This window comes from Balaenoptera musculus, chromosome 13 (genome assembly GCF_009873245.2).
Source record: "Balaenoptera musculus isolate JJ_BM4_2016_0621 chromosome 13, mBalMus1.pri.v3, whole genome shotgun sequence".
In the NCBI taxonomy this organism is placed as follows: Eukaryota; Metazoa; Chordata; class Mammalia; order Artiodactyla; family Balaenopteridae; genus Balaenoptera; species Balaenoptera musculus.
In genome coordinates, this window is record NC_045797.1 from 8,934,795 (window position 1) to 8,957,448 (window position 22,654).

Genomic DNA, 22,654 nt, shown 5'->3' on the forward strand with positions numbered 1-22,654 from the left:
AAGGAGAAGTAACAACTGACACTGCAGAAATACAAAGGATCGTGAGAGATTGCTACAAGCAACTCTATGCCAATAAAATGGACAACCTGGAAGAAATGGACAAATTCTTAGAAAAACACAACCTTCCAAGACTGAACCAGGAAGAAATAGAAAATACAGACAGACCAATCACAAGCACTGAAATTGAAACTGTGATTAAAAATCTTCCAACAAACAAAAGCCAAGGACCAGATGGCTTCACAGGCGAATTCTATCAAACATTTAGAGAAGAGCTAACACCTATTCTTCTCAAGCTGTTCCAAAGTATAGCAGAGGGAGGAACACTCCCAGACTCATTCTGTGAGGCCACTATCACCCTGATACCAAAACCAGGCAAAGATGTCACAGAAAAAAGAAAACTACAGGCCAGTATCACTGATGAGCATAGATGAAAAAATCCACAACAAAATACAGGTAAACAGAATCCAACAACACATTAAAAGGATTATACACCATGATCAAGTGGGGTTTACCCCAGGAATGCAAGGATTCTTCAGTATATGCAAATCAATCAATGTGATAAACCATATTAACAAATTGAAAGAGAAAAACCATATGATCATCAGTAGATGCAGAAAAAGCTTTTGACAAAATTCAACACCCATTTATGATGAAAACCCTCCAGAAAGTAGGCATAGAGGGAACTTTCCTCAACATAATAAAGGCCTATATCACAAACCCACAGCCAACATCATTCTCAATGGTGAAAAACTGAAACCATTTCCACTAAGATCAGGAACAAGACAAGGTTGCCCACTCTCACCACTATTATTCAACATAGTGTTGGAAGTTTTAGCCACAGCAGTCAGAGAAGAAAAAGAAATAAAAGGAATCCGAATTGGGAAAGAAGAAGTAAAACTGTCACTGTTTGCAGATGACATGATAGTATACATAGAGAATCCTAAAGACCCTACCAGAAAACTACTAGAGCTAATCAATGAATTTGATAAAGTAGCAGGATACAAAATTAATGCACAGAAATCTCTGGCATTCCTATATACTAATGATGAAAAATCTGAAAGAGAAATGAAGGAAACACTCCCATTTACCATGGCAACAAAAAGAATAAAATACCTAGGAATAAACCTACCTAAGGAGACAAAAGACTTGTATGCAGAAAACTATAAGACACTGATGAAAGAAATCAAAGATGATACAAACAGATGGAGAGATATACCATGTTCTTGGATTGGAAGAATCAACATTATGAAAATGACTCTACTACCCAAAGCAATCTACAGATTCAGTGCAATCCCTGTCAAGCAAAAAAATTCACAATTTGTATGGAAACACAAAAGACCCCGAATAGCCAAAGCAATCTTGAGAAAGAAAAACGGAGCTGGAGGAATCAGGCTCCCTGACTTCAGACTATACTACAAAGCTACAGTAGTCAAGACAGTATGGTACTGGCACAAAAGCAGAAATATAGATCAATGGAACAGGATAGAAAGCCCAGAGATAGGCTTCCCTGGTGGCACAGTGGTTGAGAGTCTGCCTGCCAGTGCAGGGGACACGGGTTCGAGCCCTGGTCTGGGAAGACCCCACATGCCGTGGAGCAACTGGGCCCGTGAGCCATAGCTGCTGAGCCTGTGCGTCTGGAGCCTGTGCTCTGCAACAAGAGAGGCCGCGATAGTGAGAGGCCTGCGCACCACGATGAAGAGTGGCCCCCGCTTGCCGCAACTAGAGAAAGCCCTCGCACAGAAACGAAGACCCAACACAGCCAAAAATAAATAAATTAATTAATTAATTTTTTACAAAAGCCCAGAGATAAACCCACGCATGTATGGTCACCTTATCTTTGATAAAGGAGGCAAGAGTATACAATGGAGAAAAGACAGTCTCTTCAATAAGTGGTGCTGGGAAAACTGGACAGCTACATGTAAAATTAGAACACTCCCTAACACTATACACTAAAACTCAAAATGGATTAAAGACCTAAATGTAAGGCCAGACACCATAAAACTCTTAGAGGAAAACATAGGCAGAACACTCCATGACATAATCACAGCAAGATCCTTTTTGACCCCCTCCTAGAAAAATGGAAATAAAAACAAAAATAAACAAATGGGACCTAATGAAGCTTAAAAGCTTTTACACAGCAAAGGAAACCATAAACAAGATGAAAAGACAACCCTCAGAATGGGAGAAAATATTTGCAAACGAAGCAACTGACAAAGGATTAATCTCCAAAATATATAAACAGCTCATGCAGCTCAATATCAAAAAAACAAACAGCCCAATCCAAAAATGGGCAGAAGACCTAAATAGACATTTCTCCAAAGAAAATATATAGGTTGCCAATAAACACATGAAAGGATGCTCAACATCACTAATCATTAGAGAAATGCAAATCAAAACTACAATGAGGTATCACCTCACACCAGTCAGAATGGCCATCATCAAAAAATCTACAAACAATAAATGCTGGAGAGGGTGTGGAGAAAAGGGAAGCCTCTTGCACTGTTGGTGGGAATGTAAATTGATACAGCCACTATGGAGAACAGTATGGAGGTTCCTTAAAAAACTAAAAATAGAACTACCATATGACCCAGCAATCCCACTACTGGGCCTATACCCTGAGAAAACCATAATTCAAAAAGAATCATGTACCACAATGTTCATTGCAGCTCTATTTACAATAGGCAGGACATGGAAGCATCCTAAGTGTCCATTGATAGATGAATGGATAAAGAAGATGTGGCACATATATACAATGGAATATTACTCAGCCATAAAAAGAAACAAAATTGAGTTATTTGTAGTGAGGTGGGTGGACCCAGAGTCTGTCATACAGAGTGAAGTAAGTCAGAAAGAGAAAAACAAATACCATATGCTAACACATGTATATGGAATCTAAAATAAAAATGGTTCTGAAGAACCTAGGGGCAGGACAGGAATAAAGACACAGACATAGAGAATGGACTTGAGGACACGGGAAGGGGGAAGGGTAGGCTGGGACGAAGTGAGAGAGTGGCATGGACTTATATATACTACCAAATGTAAAATAGATAGCTAGTGGGAAGCAGCCGCATAGCACAGGGAGATCAGCTCGGTACTTTGTGACCACCTAGAGGGGTGGGATAGGGAGGGTGGGAGGGAGACGCAAGAGGGAGGAGATATGGGGTGTATGTACATGTATAGCTGATGCAGTTTGTTATAAAGCAGAAACTAACACACCATTGTAAAGCAATTATACTCCAATAAAGGTGTTAAAAATAAAAAAGATAATTTCAATGTGTATATAGTCAAAGAACAACTTAAAATCCAGTCTGTGTTTTCCACTATCAGGAGATAGAATTAAATAGTAAAATAATCTATACCTATCAAAATCTACATTTAGGTACTCTAGATTTAGCTTTAAAAGAGATAGCCAAAACCTATGCTACCTTAAGTTTTTTTTTTTTTTCTTATTCTTCTTCTTGCTTTTCATTTTTATTCCCTACAGTAAGATACTGACTCCAGAAGCTCAAGAAGTGGAGAGGAGAGATGGAATTAACTCTTGGGAGAAGAAATAACCTTATTTCCCCTCCACTTAATTTTATGCCCATCATAAGAGCCTTTGGGGAAAAATGAAAAGAGTTTCTCATGTCCAAGAGAGCAAAACCTTTCTGTATGTTTATCCTAACTCTAATTGCCTTGTCATCTTTAGAATTCCTGGTCAGATCATGTTTCTTTGAGAGTAAAACATTTTCTGTAAGTCACTTAAGTTTTTGATTATTAACCAGTATCATCTCTACGTTAACTAACCAGTAGGAAATACAAAACAGAATAGTTATTATTTAAAAGGCTAAGTGTTACATAACTGTATTTTAACACATACACACATACAAATAATACCCCTTACTAAGGTTTTGATTTTAAGATCACCTGAAAGTCAAGAACAAGGGTAATAAAAGGAATATGGTTGTGTGACAATTTGTTTTTCTATATATAACTCCTGATAATTGTGGTTTATAATTATCTGTTGACTAAACTATAATTGTCTAATGAATTATAATTAAAATTACATAGTGTTAAGACTGCAGTTTAGGCCTATTCATCTTCATGGCTATACTGCATATTGGCCATAAAATATGTAATGTATGGCTTGTGACAAAAAATACAGATTTTTTTAATACTCTATAATAGTCAAATTTTAATTACCATAGAATTGTGGAACTGGGTACCTTATAGACATTGGTGAACAAACAAAAAGTATTTTTTCCTTGATTCTGTAGAGCCTTTTGTTTGATTACCTTTTCAGGTACACTGAAGATTAATTAGGATAAACTTTGTTTCAATCTATGGCTAAAATGAAAATGTTTTTACCCATTTATTTTAGTATGCTTAATATAGTAAACAATCTCTTCTCATAGGTTGAAAATCATTAATGAATATTAATGATTATTTTTTAATTATATGTAGAGACCTGGACATTTTTTGTTCTATTTCTGATATCCATACATGTTAATGGGAATTGAACAAATATGATATAGCAGTAGCAATGATATAGCAGGACAGCCTTTCCTTATTGAGTGTTCTTGGCTCCCATGTCAAATATTAGATAACCATATATGCAGAGGTTTATTTCTAGGCTGTCTGTTTGTTCCACTGGTCTACATGTTTTATTTTTATGCCAGAACCATACTGTTTTAATTTCTGTAGCTTTATAGTATGGTTCGAAAGCAGGAAGTTTGCTGCCTCCAGTTTTGTTGTTCTTATGATTGGTTTGTGTTTCTATACACATTTTAGGTTTGTTTTATCTCTGTTAAAAATGCCATTGGGATTTTGATAAGATTGCATTGAATCTGTAGATGAGTTTGCTTAGTATGGATATTTTAAAAATATAATTCTTCTGAGCCATGAATAAAGGATATCTTTCCATTTGTCTTTTTCAATTTCTTTTATCAGGGTCTTAACAGTTTTCATTATACAGGATCTTTTGCCTCCTTGGATAAATTTATTACTAAGTATTTTATTGTTTTTGATGATATTGTGAGTAGAATCATTTTTTTTTTTAATTTTTCAGATGTTTCATGGTTAGTGTATAGCAACACAACTGGTTTCTGTGTGTTGATTTTATATCCTATAACTTTACAGAATTTTTTGATTAGTTCCAACAGTTTTTTGGTTAAGTCTTCAGGATTTTCTATAGATAAGATCATATCACCTGCAAATAATGACAACTTTTCCTTTCCACTTCTGATGCCTTTTATTTCTTTGTCTTGCCTTAATTGCTTTAACTTAGACCTTCCAGTACTGTGTTGAATAAGAGTGGTGAGAGTGGGCACCCTTGTCTTGTTTCTGATTTTAAAGGAAAGCTTTCAAATTTTTATCATTGAATGTGATGTTAGCTTTGTGTGTTTGTATATGGTCTTTATTATGTTGAGGTGTGCTCCATCTATACCCAATCAGTTGAAGGTTTTTATCATGAAAAGATGCCGTATTTTGTCAAATCCTTTTTTATTGTGTTGCTGAATTCACTTTGCTAATAGTTTTTGAGAACTTTTGCATATGTATTCATCAGGGATATTGTTTATAGTTTTCTTGTAGTGTCCTTGTCTGGCTTTGGTATCAAGGTAATGCTGACCTCATAAAATGAGTTTGGAAGTGTTCCCTTCTCTTACTTTTTGGAAGAGTTTGAGAAAGATTGACATTAATTCTTCCTTAAGTATTTGATAGAATTCACAAGTGAAGCCATCTGGTCCTGGAGTTTTCTGTTTTGGGCAGTTTTTGGTTACTGAGTCAATCTCCTTACTCATTATTGATCTATCGAGATTTTCTGTTTCTTCCTGATTCAGTCTTGGTATGTTGTGTGTTTCTAGGAATTAATCCATTTCTTCTAGGTTATCCAGCTTGTTGGCATAGAATTGCTCATACTGGTATCTTATGATCCTGTGTATTTCTGTAGTATGTCTTCTCTTTCATTTCTGATTTTATTTATTTGAGTCTTCTTTTTTCTTGGTTAGTATGGCTCTTGATCTGTCAATTTTGTTTATCTTTTTGAAAAACCGGTTCTTAGTTTTGTTGATTTTTTTTTTCTATTGTTTTTCTGGCCTCTGTTACATTTTATTTCCATTTTGATCTTCATTATTTCTGTCCTGCAAACTTTGGGCTTAATTTGTTCTTTTTCTAGTTCTTTGAGGTGTGAAGTTAGAATGTTTATTTGAGATCCTTCTGTTTTCTTAAAATATGCATTTATTAGTATAAACTAAGTTTATCCTTTTCAGAATTGCTTTTGCATCATTCCATAGATTTTGGTATGTTTTGTTTCCATTTTCATTTGTTCAATGTTATTTTTTATTTCTCTTTTGATTTCGTCTTTGACCCATTGGTTGTTCAAGAGAATGTTGTTTAATTGCCACATAATTGTAGATTTTCCAGCTTTCTTCTTGTTGATTTCTAGTTTAATACCACTGTGGTCTGAGAAAAATACTTGATATGATTTCAAACTTATTCTTCTCTATGTGCACTTGAGAAGAATATGTATTTGCTGCTGTAGGATGGAATGACCTATAAATGTCTGTTAGGTCCATTTGGTCTAATGTATGGTTCAAGTCCAGTGTTTCCTTGTTGATGTTCTGTCTGGATGATCTATCCATTGCTGAAAGTGGGATATCAAAGTCCCCTACTATTATTGTATTCTTGTCTATTTCTCCCTTCAAACCTGTTGATATTTGTTAATATATTTAGGTTCTCCAATGTTAGTGCATATATATTTATAATTATTACATCTTCTTGATGAATTGACCCCTTTATTATTATATAATGACCTTTTTGTCTCTTGTTACCATTTTTTACTTAAAGTCTATTTTGTCTAATATAAGTATAGCTAACCCCATTTTCCTTTGGTTTCCACTTGCATTGAATTTCTTTTTTTTCTTATTTATTTATTTGGCTGTGTTGGGTCTTCATTGCTGTGCGTGGGCTTTCTCTAGTTTTGGCGAGCGGGGGCTGCTCTTTGTTGCCATGCACGGGCTCCTCATTGCGGTGGCTTCTCTTGTTGCAGAGCATGGGCTCTAGGCATGTGGGCTTCAATAGTTGTGGCACATGGGCTCAGTAGTTGTGGCTCGCGAGCTCTAGAGCGCAGGCTCTGTAGTTGTGGCACACGGGCTTAGTTGCTCCGTGGCATGTGGGATCTTCCTGGACCAAGGCTGAAACCCATGTCCCCTGCATTGGCAGGCGGATTCTTAACCACTGTGCCAGCAGGGAAGTCCTGAATTTCTTTTTCTATCCCTTCACTTTGAGCCTATGTGTTTCCTTAAATCTGAAGTGAGTCTTGGAGGCAACATATAGTTGGGTCTTGTTTTTTTTATCCATCCAGCCTCTCTATGCCTTTGATTGGTGAATTCAATCCATTTACATTAGAGTAATTATTGATATGTAAGGACTTCCCAGTGCCATCTCATTAATGGCTTTCTGTTTGTTTTATATTTCCATTGTTTCCTTTCCCCTCTGTTTCTGCCTGCCTTTGTAAATTGGTGATTTTCCACGGTGTTATATTCTGTTTCCCCTTTCTTTACCTTCTGTGAATCTACTCTAGGTTTTTGCTTTTTGGTACCATGAGGCTTACATAAAATATCTTTAGATAAAACGGTCCATTTTACATTGATAGCAACTTAATTTTGATGTCATGCAAAAGTTTTACCCTTTTACTCCCTCCCTTTAATGTGTTTTGGTGTCATTATTTACCTCTTTTTATATTGTGTATTCATTAACAAATTATAGTCACTGTAATTATTTTTAATAATCTTCTCCTTAAACCTTATACTGTAGTTAAGTGGTTAACACACCATCCTATTACAGAATTAAGTTTTCTGTGTCTGATTGTACATTTACCTTTACTAGAGTATTGTATACTTTTGTATGTTTTCATGTTGCTGATTAGCATCTTTTGATTTCAGCTTGAAGAACTCTTTTCAGCATTTCTTGCAAGGCAGGTGTAGGGGTGATGAAATCCCTCAGTTTTTGTTTGTCTGGGAAAGTATTTCTCCTTCATATCTGAAGTATAGCTTTGCTGAATAGAGTATTTTTGGCTGGCAGGTTTTTTTCAACACTTTGATTTGTCATTCCACTGTCTTCTTGCCAGTAGGGTCTTTGCTGAGAAATTGCTGATTGCCTAATGTGTTTTCTTTGTAGGTTACAATCTTTTTTTCCCTGACTGCTTTTAGGATTCTCTCTTTATCTTTGATTTTTGACACATTCATTATAATACGTCTTGGAGAAAGGCTTTCTGCATTTAGATAATAGGGTAATCTGTTAGCTTCGTGAACTTGGATGTCTAAGTCTCTCCCCAGGTTTGGGAAGTGCTCAGCTATTATTTCTTTAAATAAATTTTCTGCCCCCTTCCCCCTCTCTTCTCCTTCTGGAGCTCTGATTATTCTAATATTTTTTGATGGAACTCCATAGATCACATAGGCTTTCTTCACTCTCTTTCATTCTTTTTTTCTTTGTTCTGTGCTGTGTTATTTCAAAATTCCTGCCCTCTAGCTCACTTATTCTATTTTGCATTTTATCTAACCTACTGCAGATGCTCTCCATTGCATTTTTCATTTCATTCATTGAAATCTTTAGCTCCAGAATTTCTGTTTGGTTCTTTTTTGTGATTTCTTTCTCTTTGGTAAATATCTCATTTTGATCATGTATTTTTTTTAATTTACTTATTTTATTTATTTGTTTTTGGCTGCATTGGGTCTTCGTTGCTGCTTGTGGGCTTTCTCTAGTTGCGGCGAGCAGGGGCTACTCTTCATTGCCATGCGCGGCTTCTCATTGCGGTGGCTTCTCTCGTTGCGGAGCATGGGCTCTAGGCGCGCAGGCTTCAGTAGTTGTGGCACGTGGGCTCAGTAGTTGTGGCTCATGGGCTCTAGAGCACAGGCTCAGTAGTTGTGGTGCACAGGCTTAGTTGCTCCACGGCATGTGGGATCCTCCCAGACCAGGGCTTGAACCCCTGTCCCCTGCATTGGCAGGTGGATTCTTAACCACTGCGCCACCAGGGAAGCCTGATCGTGTATGTTTTTGAGATTTTGTTGGATTATCTTTCTGAGTTTTCTTGTAGCTTGTTGAGTTTCTTCAAAACAGCTATGTTGAATCTTTTATCACCTAGACCACAAAATTCTGTAACTTTGAGCTCACTTCTTGAATTACTGTTCTTTTAGTGATGACATGTTTCTTTGATTTTTCACATTTCTTACAATTTTGTGTCGCTGCTTTTACATTTGAAGTAGCAGTCACCTCCTTAAATCTTTACTAGTTGCCTTCAAATGGGGTGTACTGTTCATTGGTGCTGTTATACGTCTAGGGTTTTTCAGAAGGTGGTGGTGCTATAGCTCAAGTTTGTGCTTTCTCCGTTGCCCACGCGTCCTGGTATGTTTTTCTGATAGCAGTCCATGTACCGGCCTTGCTCTTGTTCACTTGGGAGTGCACACAAGGAGCCGTCTGCAGAGTTGGGGGAGGTGTGGATTTAGCTCTTGGGGCAGTGGGGGGGCCTGCAGACCTAGTGGGGAGATCCTCCAGTGAGATACTCCAGAGACTCCTGGATGAACTTCCTGCTGAAGTCCTGAGCACAGTCAGCAGGAACTGCCTACCTTTAATGCCCTTTGATATTTTTATCTGCCTCTTTCCTGATCTCCTACCTCCCCCAGTTATGGAAGTCCCACCTCAGTACTCTGGGTGCTAGTGGAGAGAAACAGGATTCCCAGCCACGTCCTGCACAGCCGGAGGAGTTGGGCACTCACTCACTGCTCTCCTCCCCCCACCCCCTCATCCCTGCCCAGGAGAGGTCACCATCCCATGCAGTGTTGCCTTAGCATGGGTGGGGGAGTTGGCCCTGGGAAAATTCCTCTTACTATCTTCACTGCAACCAAACTTTTTTTTTTTTTTTCCCTTCCAATGGCATGCTAGAATATCTCCTTGGGAAAGGTAGACTTCTGCAAATTATCTCTTGTCCATCAGTATCTGCCCAGGTCAGCACTCTCCAGGTTTTTTCCCAGCTGCAGTGAGAGGGGTTGGGGCAGGTTCATTTGTCCCGCGGCCTGTACAGAAGTCTGTCCGCCTGTTTCCAGATGCACAGGTGGGCAAGACAGCTCCCAGATCCTCAGGCGTACGGAGCTGGATTCCACAAGTCCCACAGAGGCACTTCTGTTTGTAGATGGATATCTAACCCGTTGTTTTAAAAGGAGGACAAAAAGGAGGAATGTCTTACACCACCATGATGCTGACGTCACTCCTCCAGTTTTAAATAGGATGGTCAGAGTAGGCTTCATTCAGAGGGTGACATTTGAACAGACTTGACGGAGGTAAGGGAGAAGACTGTAGGGAGGGAAATGGAATATATGGAAGAAGAACATTCCAGACAGAGGGTTCAGGCAGTAAGATCTCCAATGTGGAAACATGACTGGTGTGCAAAGGGGACAGTGTAGCTAGACCAGAGTGAGCAAGGGTGAGAGGAGAAGTAAAGGGGGGTGGGAAGGGACAGACTGTGAAGGGTCTTAGAAGCTGTGATAAGGATTTGGGCTCTTATCCTGATTGAAATGCGAGGCCATCACAGATTTTGAGCAGAGGAATGAATGATAGCTTATGTTTTATAAGGATCACTGTTTATCAGAAATAGACTGAAGAAGGGTAAGGGGAGAATCGGGGACACTAGTTACCTTGGCTGTTGCAGGACTTCAGGGCAGCATTACTCTGAGAAGAGTGAAGAAGTGAAGAAAGCCGCATTTGGGATATATTTTCAAGATAGGAATAGGATTTTCTGAGGTGGGATTGAGAGAAAGAATAGTCAAGATGGACTCCAGAGTTTTTGTCCTGAGCAGCTAGGAGGACAGAGTTGCCATCAGCTGAGATGGAAAAGGCTGAGGGTGGAGTAGGTTTCGGGAGTGTGGTCAGTAGTTCAGTTTTGGACGTGTTAGATTTGGCATGTCTCCTAGACGTCCAGCTGGGGGTGCCAAGTAGGCAATTGAAGTCTGGTGTATGAGGGAAAGGACTAGACTCAAAATAGAAGTAAAGATGAGAATCCGTGGACCCGGGTGAGATCACCAAGGGAGCAAAAGGCCACGGACTCTGATCTATGGTACAAATACGTGAGACTTTGCTGCAGATAATTTAAAACTAAAGTTAGCACGCCTTGTGTCGTCATCTTCATTACTTTTTCCTACTGTTTTTTTTTTTAATCAAACTAAATTTATTTTATTTAGGAAGTTTGTTGTACCAGAGGGAACAAAATGATGAATTGTAGCAAATCTGATGAATTCTTATGGGAAGATTACATTCCTGAGCCTGAGTTTATTGTTCTGTTTCATCACTCTTTTGTTACATTGTTAATTGTCATTTGGAAGTAGATTTTCCCTGTTATTAAAGAAAAGAAAAGATTTGTTCTGTGTGTCTCAGCATCTTCTTAAAGTATTCCAGTCTTTAAGTTATAAAGAGTTGATTGGATGTTGGGAACTATCAAAGAGAACTTGTACTCTCGTATCCAGGCTCTTTTTTCTCCCAGGAAAGCTTTTAACAGCTTTCAACAAATACTGAAATCTGTTTTCAAAGAAATCTTTGTACTAACGTATGTTTGTCCATGTAATAGACTGAAGACAGCCACATCTGGCATTCTCAAAGAAGCACATAACTACTACATGTAATGCTGCAAATCAACTTATTTCCTTTAAAACTTCACTGAATAATTCCAAGGAGTACAACAAGGTTCCTTATCACATATGTGATTTGCAGATCTTTTCTTCTAGTCTGTAGCACATCTTTTCATCCTCTTTATAAAATCTTTCAAAGAACAGAAGCTTTTAATTTCCACGAAGTCCAGCTTATCAAATTTTTCTTTATGGGTTATGCTCTTAGACTTGTAGCTAAGAACTATTTGCCTAAACTGAAGTCACAAAGATTTTCTCCAGTTTCTATTCCAGAAGTTTAATAGTTTCAGATTTTACATTTAGCTCTGTGATCCTTTTTGAGTTAATGTTTGTTTATGGCGTGAGATATAGATCAAGAGTTATTTTGTTTTGTTTTGCATATGGATATACAGTCGTTACTGTACTGTTGGTTAAAAAGACTATCCTTTCTCATTGAAATACCACTGCATTTTGTCAAAGTCAGTTGACATTGAATATGTGGGTCTGTTTTTTTGGACTTCCCATTACGTTCTAATATGTATCTAATAGATATCTAATATCTCAACCCTTTCACCAATACCACACTGCCTTGATTACAGTAGCTGTTTAGTAGTTCCTGGAATTGCAGTGTGAACCCTTCAGCTTCGTTTTCCTTTTTTAAAATGGTTTTGCTCTTCTTATTCCCTTTTCTTGCCATCTGAATTTTAGAATCAGCTTGTCAATTTCTTTTTTAAAATCCCTTGCTAAGATTTTTTTTAAAATTTTTTTGAATTAATCTTAAACATATAAATAAGTACAGATAATCTTGTATTCCTCACCCAGTTTCTCCTAATGCTAACTTCTTATATTGTATAATCATAGTATAATTATCAAAACCAGGAAATTAACATTGGTAAAGTACTGTTAACTAAAAACTTACATGAATTTTAACAGTTTTCTATCAATGTACTTTTTCTGTTCTAGGATCTTATTTCACATTGTATTTAGTTGCATTTAGTTTCTCCTTAGGCTGAAACTTTTATTGCAGTTACGCTGGATACATAAATCAATTGGGGGAGAATTAACATCTGAACAATATTAGCTTCTGATCCATGAACACAGTACATCTCTCCATTTTTTTAAGTCTTCTTTTATTACTTTAAGCAATGCTTTGTCATTTTCCGGTCACAGAACTTGCACATTATTAGATTTATATTTTTGTGTGTGCGTGTTATTGTAAATGATACTTTTTTAAAAATTAGAATTCCAGTGTTTATTGCTAAGATAGGGAAATACAATTGATTATTATATATTGACCTTGATTCCTGCAACTTCATTAAACTCATTATCTCTTATGGGCATTTTTGAAGGTTATTTTTGGAATTTTTTATATAGGCAGCCATGTTGTCTGAATAAAAACAGACCTTTCTTCCTTTCTAATGTATGTGCTTTCTATTTATTTTTCTTGTCTCGTACTGGCAAGTACTTCCAATACAATGTTGACTAGCCGTCATGAGAGAGGACATCCTTGCCTTGTTCCACATTGGGGGGAGGGGGAGGGTAGCATTCAGTCATTCATCATTAAATCTGGTATCTCTGGGTCTTTTGTAGATGCTCTTTATATGGTTGAGGAAGTTCTCTTCTATTGACCTAGTTGACTGAGATTTTTAATCATGAATGGATGCTGAATTTTGTCAAATTATTTTATGCACCTACTGAAAGGATTTTTCTTCTTTAGTATGTTGATAATATCAATTACATTGGTTTGATTTTTGAATGTTGAGCTAGAATTTCATTGTCATGATAAAAACCACTTGATCATGATGTGTTATCTTTTTTATATGTTGGCTGGATTCAGTTTGCCAATACTTTGTAAATGATTGCATGTCTACATTCATGAGGGATGTTGGCTTGTAGTTTTCTTGTCAAATCGTTGTCTGGTCTTGGTATAAAGGTAATACTAGACTCATAAAATGAAGTGGGAAGTGTTCTCTTCTGTATGCTGAAAGTTTATATAGATAGGTGTTATTTAATGGTTGGTATAGAACTCTGCCATTCTACCAGTGAAACCATCTGGGCTTGGGCTTTTTCCTTGTGGGAAGGTTTTTTAACTACAAATTAAATTTTTTTAATGGTTGTTAAGACTGTTCTGGCAATTTTGTTTCAAATGAGCTTTGGCAGATTGTTTTTCAAAGAGTGTGTCTATTTCTTCTAGTTATTAAATTTATGGGCATAGAGTTGTTTGTAATATTCCTTTATCATCCTTTGTATGTGTAAAGGTTGTATTATGATGTCCACATTTCAGTTTCTTATATTTTCATCTTCCTCCTTTTTACTCTTGGTCATTCTGTGTAGGGTTTTATCAGTTTTATGGACCGTTTTGGTTTTACTGATTTTTCACTGTTTTTCCATTTTCTATTTCATTATTTTAAGTTCTTGTCTAATATTCTTCCTTTTCCTTATTTTGGGTTTAATTTACTCTTTTTCTAGTTTCTCAAGGTGGAAACATAGATTATTGATTTGAGACATTTCTTTTCAAGATAAGCGTGTAATACTGTAATTTTCTTTCCAAGTATTGCTTTACAGCAGCATAGCACAGGGAGATCAGCTCCATGCTTTGCGATGACCTAGAGAGGTGGGATAGGGAGGGTGGGAGGGAGGCTCAAGACGGAGGAGATATGGGGATATATGTATGCATATGGCTGATTTCACTTTGTTGTACAACAGAAACTAACACAGTATTGTGAAGCAATTATACTCCAATAAAGATCCATTAAAAAAAAAAAGAGTATTGCTTTAAATTTTGATATGTTGTGTTTTCATTTCCAATTGATTCAGAATATTTTATAATTTCCTTTGTGACTACTTATTTGACCAGTGGGTTATTTAGAAGTGTGTTGTTTACCAGTATCCTATTACTGATTTTTTGGCTCAAGTGTGACCTCCATCTAGCATTTATAGCTTCTAGGGATTCTATGCACCAGAGTTTTGTAGCCCACACTGGGCATTTAGCAGTGTGTAAAAATTTTAGCCGAATTCATTTTACCGTCTTGCACGTTAGCCTTATCTTCTTCCCATTCTCTGTTGTGGGTGAGCTGGTACTCACATTCCACCTCTTCTCGAAGGTGCTTGTCTTTCCTTAAATTTGGGGCTAGTTGATGCACAAACTGTGATGCGTTCAAGAAAAGTTACGATTTTGCAGATTATTCTTTCTGTTTTTGATAATGCAGGAGAAATTCCCAGCTTTCTACATCCAAAGGTGAAGACAGACATCTCAGTGCCATATATTTTAAGCTATAATTTGGGGAGCATTTTAGAGTTCTAGCCACAGAGGCAGAATGAGAGAAGTTAATGACTTTACGTATTAAAATGCACTTTAAGGCTTCATTGCAGGCAGAACTGCATTTGCAGTCTCTCAAACTTCATGAAGCAACCCTATTGTTTTGTTGTAATAAAATTTTAATTTGCTAACCACCGTGACATTCTCAGTCTCTGCACAAGGTAACAGGAAGGAGTTCCTGCATGTATTATCACCGCTCCCTTCTTTTTTAATGTAAGTTGCTGGCACATTTTGTTCCTTGTGTGAATGTACGACAGAGGTCAAGGGGTTGAGGCTGGGCTTATTTGTTTATTCGAATAGTACAAGTGGCTGCTCAGTAGTAGAGTAGAACATCTGTATAAGAAGCTCGGCTTCAGCTCAGCTCCTCCTTGATCATCTGATGTTGGAAGAGCCTGTAATTAGGTACTTCATTCCAGCCTAGTTATTGTTGAATGAACAGAATCCAAGGGAACCATCTGTTGTACAGGGTTTTAGAATCATGATTGACAAAGATATGTGACATCCAATATGAAGTCATCTTTTTTTTCCCATTGCAAAATAGTTTGGCTAATTTAAAACTTAAACCTTTAGGAGGAAAAGGCTAGTTTATGCAAATGATTCTAAGATGTTTTAGAGGACTTTAGCTATCTTTTTTTTTTTTTTTTTTTGGCTGCGTCGGGTCTTAGTTGCAGCATGCGGGATCTTTCGTTGAGGCACACAGGCTCTTTGTTGCAGCACGTGGGCTTCTCTCTAGTTGTGGCACGCAGGCTCTAGAGCACACAGGCCCAGTAGTTGCGGTGCACGGGCTTAGTTGCCCCGCAGCATGTGGGATCTTAGTTCCCCGACCAGGGATTGAACCCGCGTCCCCTGCATTGGCAGGAGGATTCTTAACCACTGGACCACCAGGGAAGTCCCGAGAACTTTAGCTGTCTAATTGTGGTCACCATGATCTGATTTTTTGGTTACTAATTTAACTTTATTTATTGCTTTTCTTTTTCAGAAAATTCTTCCAGGAGGAAATACATCATTTGATGTAGTTTTCTTGCAAGTAGTAGGAAATTGTAGAAAATACTTTATTTATTAATACATCTAATCAATGGGTATTCACTTACCAGGTAAGATCAGAATGAAAACTTTATTTATAAAATACAGTATCATATTCAACCTGTCATGTGACAACCTTTTGGGAACTCTTCAAAAATTCAGGGGATAAGGGAAAATGTAGGAGTTTAGATTCAGAGAATTTTTTTTTAACTTTTAATTTTATATTAAAGTATAGTTGATTAACAGTGTTGTAATAGTTTCAGGTGTACAGCAAAGTGGCTCAGTTATACGTATACGTGTATCCTCTTTCAAATTCTTTTCCCATTTAGGTTGTTATATAATACTGAGCATTTTTATACTTACAACTGTGTTTGTGAATATCCCTGTTCAATCACACTGTGAAACAAATGCTCTTAAAGCTACAGCTAAAGTATTACTGTAAGATTGGTTGGCAAAAGAACAGTTAAAAATATTTTCACAGTGACTAGGTTTTTTTTTTTTTTTTTTACTTTTTGCACGCTTACAAAGTGATAATAGTTTCAGTATCAAAACTTATGTGCCTGCTTTTCTTTGGTAATTATATTGTTTAAAATTTTTGATAAACTCTTTTCTATGTGCAATCATTGTTTGGGTTATTAAAGAAAGTGAATGTTTTGTGAATCAAGGTTTTTATATATCAAGATTACTAAGAATAATTACTTATTTGACACTGTGCTACACACTTTACATGCACTTCTGCCTGCATTACAGATACTGTTATTCTCACTTTTTTTAGATGAGGAAGGTGAAGTTTAGAAAGGTTAAATAATTATGCTCAAGTTATTGAGCAGGGATTCAAACCCATGTCTTTATAACTACAAAGACCATCCTCTTAACCACTGAGCTATACTGCCCATGGAACTCAATTGTTTAAATTCTTACTTGGCTAGTGTCTTAACTTTACAGTTTATATGCTTTTGTTTTTGAACATTTCTTCTCCACTACCCAGGACACTTCATGTATTTTGGAAATTAGTGTCAGAGTAAACATTCCATTTTAGTCAAGAATCGATGCTTATTTATGGTGAACAAGTCCTTATTGGTCGTTTGATAGGCAGTATATACTTTTGAAGCCAGTATAGATGAGTAACTGTGACATGCTGTACAGAGCACTTGGCATATACTTGCTGAGTAAATGAAAAGACCACCATGAGAATATGAAGACCTGTGCCCTACAGTGGTGCCCCCAACTGACCTAGGTGTTTGTGGCCCACGGGTGACCTGAGGGTCATGATCAGGTTGTTCTCAAGGTGAACCTCGGTGCCAGGTGTCTTCACCTCTTCGCATCTAGTCTTTCACCACGTCTTTCTCCTAAATGTACCTCGGGTCTGTCTGCCTCTCTCCTCTTCACCCCCACTGCTCTCTCCCAGGCCGTCCCCACCTCTCCCTGGATGACGACACAGGAGCCTCCTGACTGCCCTTCCTCTCCTCCACAGCCCCTCCTACAGTGCATTGTTCTCTCTGTAGCCAGAGTGATCTTCTCTGAGCATAAATCAGATCCAGTCAGCTCCTCACGTAAATCCTTATGTTTTCCCATTGCTCTCAGAGCAAAGTGAAAGCTTCTGACCAAGGCCAACAAGGCTCTAAGGATCTGACTCCCGTGTAGCTCTCCCACCTCATCCCATTTGACCATGGTTCTCATCTTATTCTTTGTCTTCAAACAAGCCACACCCTTTCCTGCCTCCTGCCCTTTGCCTGTGTACTTGCCCTTGCAGAATACACTTCACTGTTGGCTTGTTCTCATCTATCAGGTGACGTCAGTTCACGTCATCTCCCCGTCCACCCTCTCTTAAAGAATTTTCCCACCCTCACTCCAGCCAGTTACTCTGTATCACATTACCCATTTTTCTAAACCTTTTTATTGTTATCTAGGCTGTCCCTAATACTAGGATGTGAGTTTCATAAGAGCAGGCACATTATCTGTCTCGTTCACTGTTGAATTGTTCAGCAGTGCCTGTGGTTGTACCTAGCACATCATAGGCACTTAATAAATATTTGTCATTTGAATGACTGGCTCACCCTGTTTGGTCAACCCACATTCCTGTGGAGGAATGACCTGGGACTGTGCTTGGTATTTAAGAGATTGTCTGGGCCCTACATCCATCTTCTGATGGTTGGAACAGGGAAATCTTTTAATTCCCTGTTTCCTCCTTTTGTCTATCCCATGACTTCGTGAAGGACTACTATCATTTTCATTTCTAATATAGAAATCATTCCAAATGTATATATATGTGCATTTATATATATATATAAAAGAATATATATATATTCTTGATGTATATCAAGAATTTGATGTATATCGAATAGGTAGCCAAACCAAGTATAGAAACTACGTGTGTTCCTTTTAAAGGGAGTTAAGATTTTTTCCATAAGTTGACCTCACCAGTTTTCCCTAGAGCAATCAGTTATAACTATAAAAATGTTATAAAACTATAAAAGCAACTAAAATTGCGTCTTTTTTCCTCCTTGGAATCAGGTATTTGGTATTGGAGTTCCAAATCCATACCGATTGAGGCCATTCCTTGGGGCCAGAGTCCCTGTGAATAGCAGTTTCTCACCTATAATAAACATACACAATCCTCACAGTGAGCCTTTACAGGTGAGTTTATGGTGGTGCTTTTGAATGTGTTTAACTTTAGTGGAAATTAATGCTTAATGTGAAATCTCAGTTTGTTATAGTTTTCAAGACTATTTAAAATAACGTGGTACTGAATAATAGTACTAAAGAGAGAGATTCTTTTATTGCAGCTTGTAGTCTGAATTTGGGGTTATATCAGTCCAGTTATCGAATTTTTGGAACCATTTTTTAAAATGACTGTGGTTGTGTCTGGTGTTAGTTTTAAGCACCTCTACATGTAATTTAAGAAGAGTTTTCATCTATACAAGGCCACTGCTTTTCTGTGCCTTCAGCTCCATCTGGCCCAGTATAAATTTTTAAAACCACTATTCGTATTTATTTCTAATATAATAAGTTTTGGTGATGGCAGCCTAGAAATTAAAAATTCAAGGAAAGGGTAATATAGAACCATTGATTAAAGCCAACTTATTTTTTTATTTTAAAAAATCCAACTCCATCCCTTACCCGTTGTTTTAGTAGTAATTATTTCACATTTGAAATCCCTCCTCACTCGTGCTTTGTCTCTAAGACACTGGGCGTGGACTGGGCGTCGCTCCTTCAAATATTTCCCAAAATTAAATCCCCACCCCATGCCCCCAGTGACTTCCAGCCGTTTGACATTTGCTGCCACTGTAGCTTTCTAGTTTTGTTGTCTGCGTTGTGTACTCCTGGAGGACTTTTGTGATAAAACAGTAAAGGTTTTCTACCATTCTCATACTTCACCCCAAATTGGCATTTAATTAAATATATCTTTATTTTTAAGAGATAGGGTTACCTGCCTTTAAAGAAAAGTCTCCTGCCATATTAACCCTTCTGTTCCTTGGTATTTACCCAAGAGAAGGAAGGAGCACATGAAACCCAAAGACTTATACATGAACATGGTGTTTCATAACAGCGTTGTGCCCAACATCTGTAGTGACCAAAACTGGAAACACCCCAAATGTCCATCACAAAGTAAATGGATCAAAAATTGTGGCATATCCATAAAATCAAAAAGAAATGAACTATTAGTACATAAAACAACATGGTAGATCTCAGATTAAATTACACTGAATAAAAGCAGCCAGACACAAGAGTACATACTGTAGATTCCATTTATATAAAACTCTAGACACTACAAACTAATCTAGAGTGGCCAAGAGCAGCTCAGTGGCTGCCTGGGGATGGGAGAGGGCAGAGGGCGACAGGTGGATTGCAAAGGTCATGAGGAAACTCTGGGAGGGAAAGGATTTATTTAATATCGTAATTGTAGTGGTAGCTTCATGCCTGTATACATGTCAGAATTCATCAAGTTGTACACTTTAAAAATGTGTAGTTTAGAGCTTCCCTAGTGGCGCAGTGGTTAAGAACCTGCCTGCCAATGCAGGGGACACGGGTTCGAGCCCTGGTCCGGGAAGATCCCACATGCTGCAGAGCAACTAAGGCCGTGTGCCACAACTACTGAGCCTGTGCTCTAGAGCCCGTGAGCCACAACTGCGGAGCCCACGTGCTGCAACTACTGAAGCCCGCGCACCTAGAGCCCGTACTCTGCAACAAGAGAAGCCACCGCAATGAGAAGCCCACGCACCGCAACGAAGAGTAGCCCCCACTCGCTGCAACTAGAGAAAGCCTGTGTGCAGCAACGAAGACCCAATGCAGCCAAAGATAGATAGATAGATAAATAAATAAATAAATAAATAAATAATTTTTTAAAAAATGTATAGTTTATTGTACATGAATGGGTTGGGACTTCTCTGGTGGTCCAGTGGTTAAGACTCCGCACTCCCAATGCAGGGGGCCCGGGTTCGATTCCTCATCAGGGAACTAGATCCCGCATGCCGCAACAAAGATCCCGCACGCAGCGATGAAGACCCCGCCTGCCGCAACTAAGACCCGGCATGGCCAAATAAATAAATAATATTTAAAAGAAAAAATCATGGGTGTAGGTACAAGCCACAGAGATATATTAATAGTAGCTGTGATTTTGCTACAGAAGACTTCAGATATTTTCATACTGCACTGATATTGTTGCATATGCTGAAGAATGATATGCTCTTCACTGTGTCACAATTACAGTAGTTATTAGATCTGCTGCTAGATCTTGTTATAAATGTGTGAATAAGAAGCATTTGTGTTACTATAAGGACTGCAAATTTTGTATTTCTAAATATGATACTTTCCATAAATTGTTTCCTTAGGAAAAAATAGAAATAAATGTCCTACAGTTGGATTTCCTAAAATCCAGTCTCTGAAACAGCTACAACTATTTCCGAGTTCAGTATTTCAAAGTTACCTTGTTTTAATTAAATATACCACCATTGCTTACCCATATGAGCACTGCCTCTGGTGATGTGACACCACACTTATCCCACATTTATATCTGTAAACGTCTTTAATTTCTTCTGATGAACAATTAGGGGTGTCAAACGTTTCTGTATAACAGCAAATCACTTGCATCGAAAACATGATTTTGACTTACCATCATGTGCTCCTTTGTCACAGGTTGTAGAAATGTACTCTAGTGGAGGAGATCTTCACCTCGAGCCTTCCGACAGGTCAGCAGGGAGGCACCAGGAAAACTGTGGGTGAGTGCTGACGTGTTCTTCTCTCTTGTGAGCTCACATGAGACCAGTTACTCTCTTAAATACACCAGAAAATACTTAACTCCTCATCACCCAAAGAATACGGGTGACTTTCCGTAATTATTGTCTAATATTAAAGTTATATCAAACTAACACAACATTGTAAAGCAACTGTACTCCAGTAAAAAGTAATTTTAAAAAAATAAATAAAATAAATTTATATCAAATATACTTGAAAATTGGAGAGGACAGAAATAGAATAGTAATTTTTGGAAAGAGCAGTGAACAAAAATTGGTGTAAGCTTTAAGCCACTGTGTGGAAAGAAAGAGGTTTTAACTATTCTTCCTCAGAATAATATTGGTAAAGTTGTCTCTGAATCTAATCATTTATAATATGCTTTACACTAATATTGAAGAAAAAAAAAAAAGCCATGGGAAGGACCTGCTACATTTTTTAAGGTAAAGCATTGAACATGCAGACTTACTGTTGATGGAGGAGATGCCATTTGCAGAGGGAACATAGTCAGGCCCTCGTGATAACTTAGAAACTTTAAATTTTTAGGCGGTCTATAGCCACATTTAATGGCTATTTAACATTTGACCAGTATTCTGTGTCCATGGTTAGAGAACCACTTTTTCTTGGAGAATACTAGCAAATATTAACAGATTAATGAATACATAGTAACTACCTTATTTACAAAGGTTCCTGCCATAGAGGGTTGTTTTTATTTTTTTTAATGTTGCCTACCCAGCTTTAATCAAGAAGGGAAAGTCATAGAAAATGCAGTTCTTGTACCGAGGTCACTAAAATCGCTGCTCATTTCGTAATTGAAGACACATGGACCTGACCACTATGAATAGGTTCTGAACATCAAAGTTTCTTTGTTAATTGCTCTGTTAAACACACACCAGCCTCTAGATTCTGTCTCTGACCAGTCTCAGCCAGGGAAGGGATGTGGAGGGGACATTTTTAAGATATTGACTTGGAACATTTAAGAAACCGATTTGTCAGTGACTAGGTTAACTTCTAAGATGTAGAACACTCTAGCAGTAGAAATATGTAGTGGATGGTCTTTTTATATCCTTTCACAAAAATGATATACCTTGAAATTATGATATTGTTTGAAAAGCTTTTGGAGAAATAGTGTATAAAACAGGGCTTCATAGAATTAACTATAAGCAATTACAATTTGTTTTATAATTCTAGATAGAAGAACTAAGAATTTACTATGAAATATAACTGGATTCTAATAAATAAACAAAAAATTCAGATTCTAATTAGTTAAGAACTGTAATAGAATGGTAGCAGACATGCAGATTGTTTCAATACTCCTAGCAGCTACGAGAAAAGATATAGTGACTTATTCCTACAAATCTAGAGTGAGAAAAAGTCAATTGGCCTTGACCTCACCCCCAGCCCATTTCAGTGTACATGAGAAAACCCCAGCTCCTAAAGATGGGGAAGT

The 22,654-nt window shown here is 37.6% G+C and overlaps 1 protein-coding gene across 1 annotated transcript in view; it reads left to right on the plus strand.

Annotated features, from left to right (window-relative positions):
* Positions 1 to 22,654, plus strand: part of TMEM131 (transmembrane protein 131) — a 195,050-nt gene that overhangs the window by 101,101 nt on the left and 71,295 nt on the right. Inside the window, 5 exon segments of the mRNA XM_036872423.1 lie at positions 15,929 to 15,988; positions 15,990 to 16,043; positions 18,487 to 18,609; positions 21,109 to 21,150; positions 21,152 to 21,187. Of these exon segments, the coding sequence (XP_036728318.1) occupies positions 15,929 to 15,988; positions 15,990 to 16,043; positions 18,487 to 18,609; positions 21,109 to 21,150; positions 21,152 to 21,187 (315 nt within the window).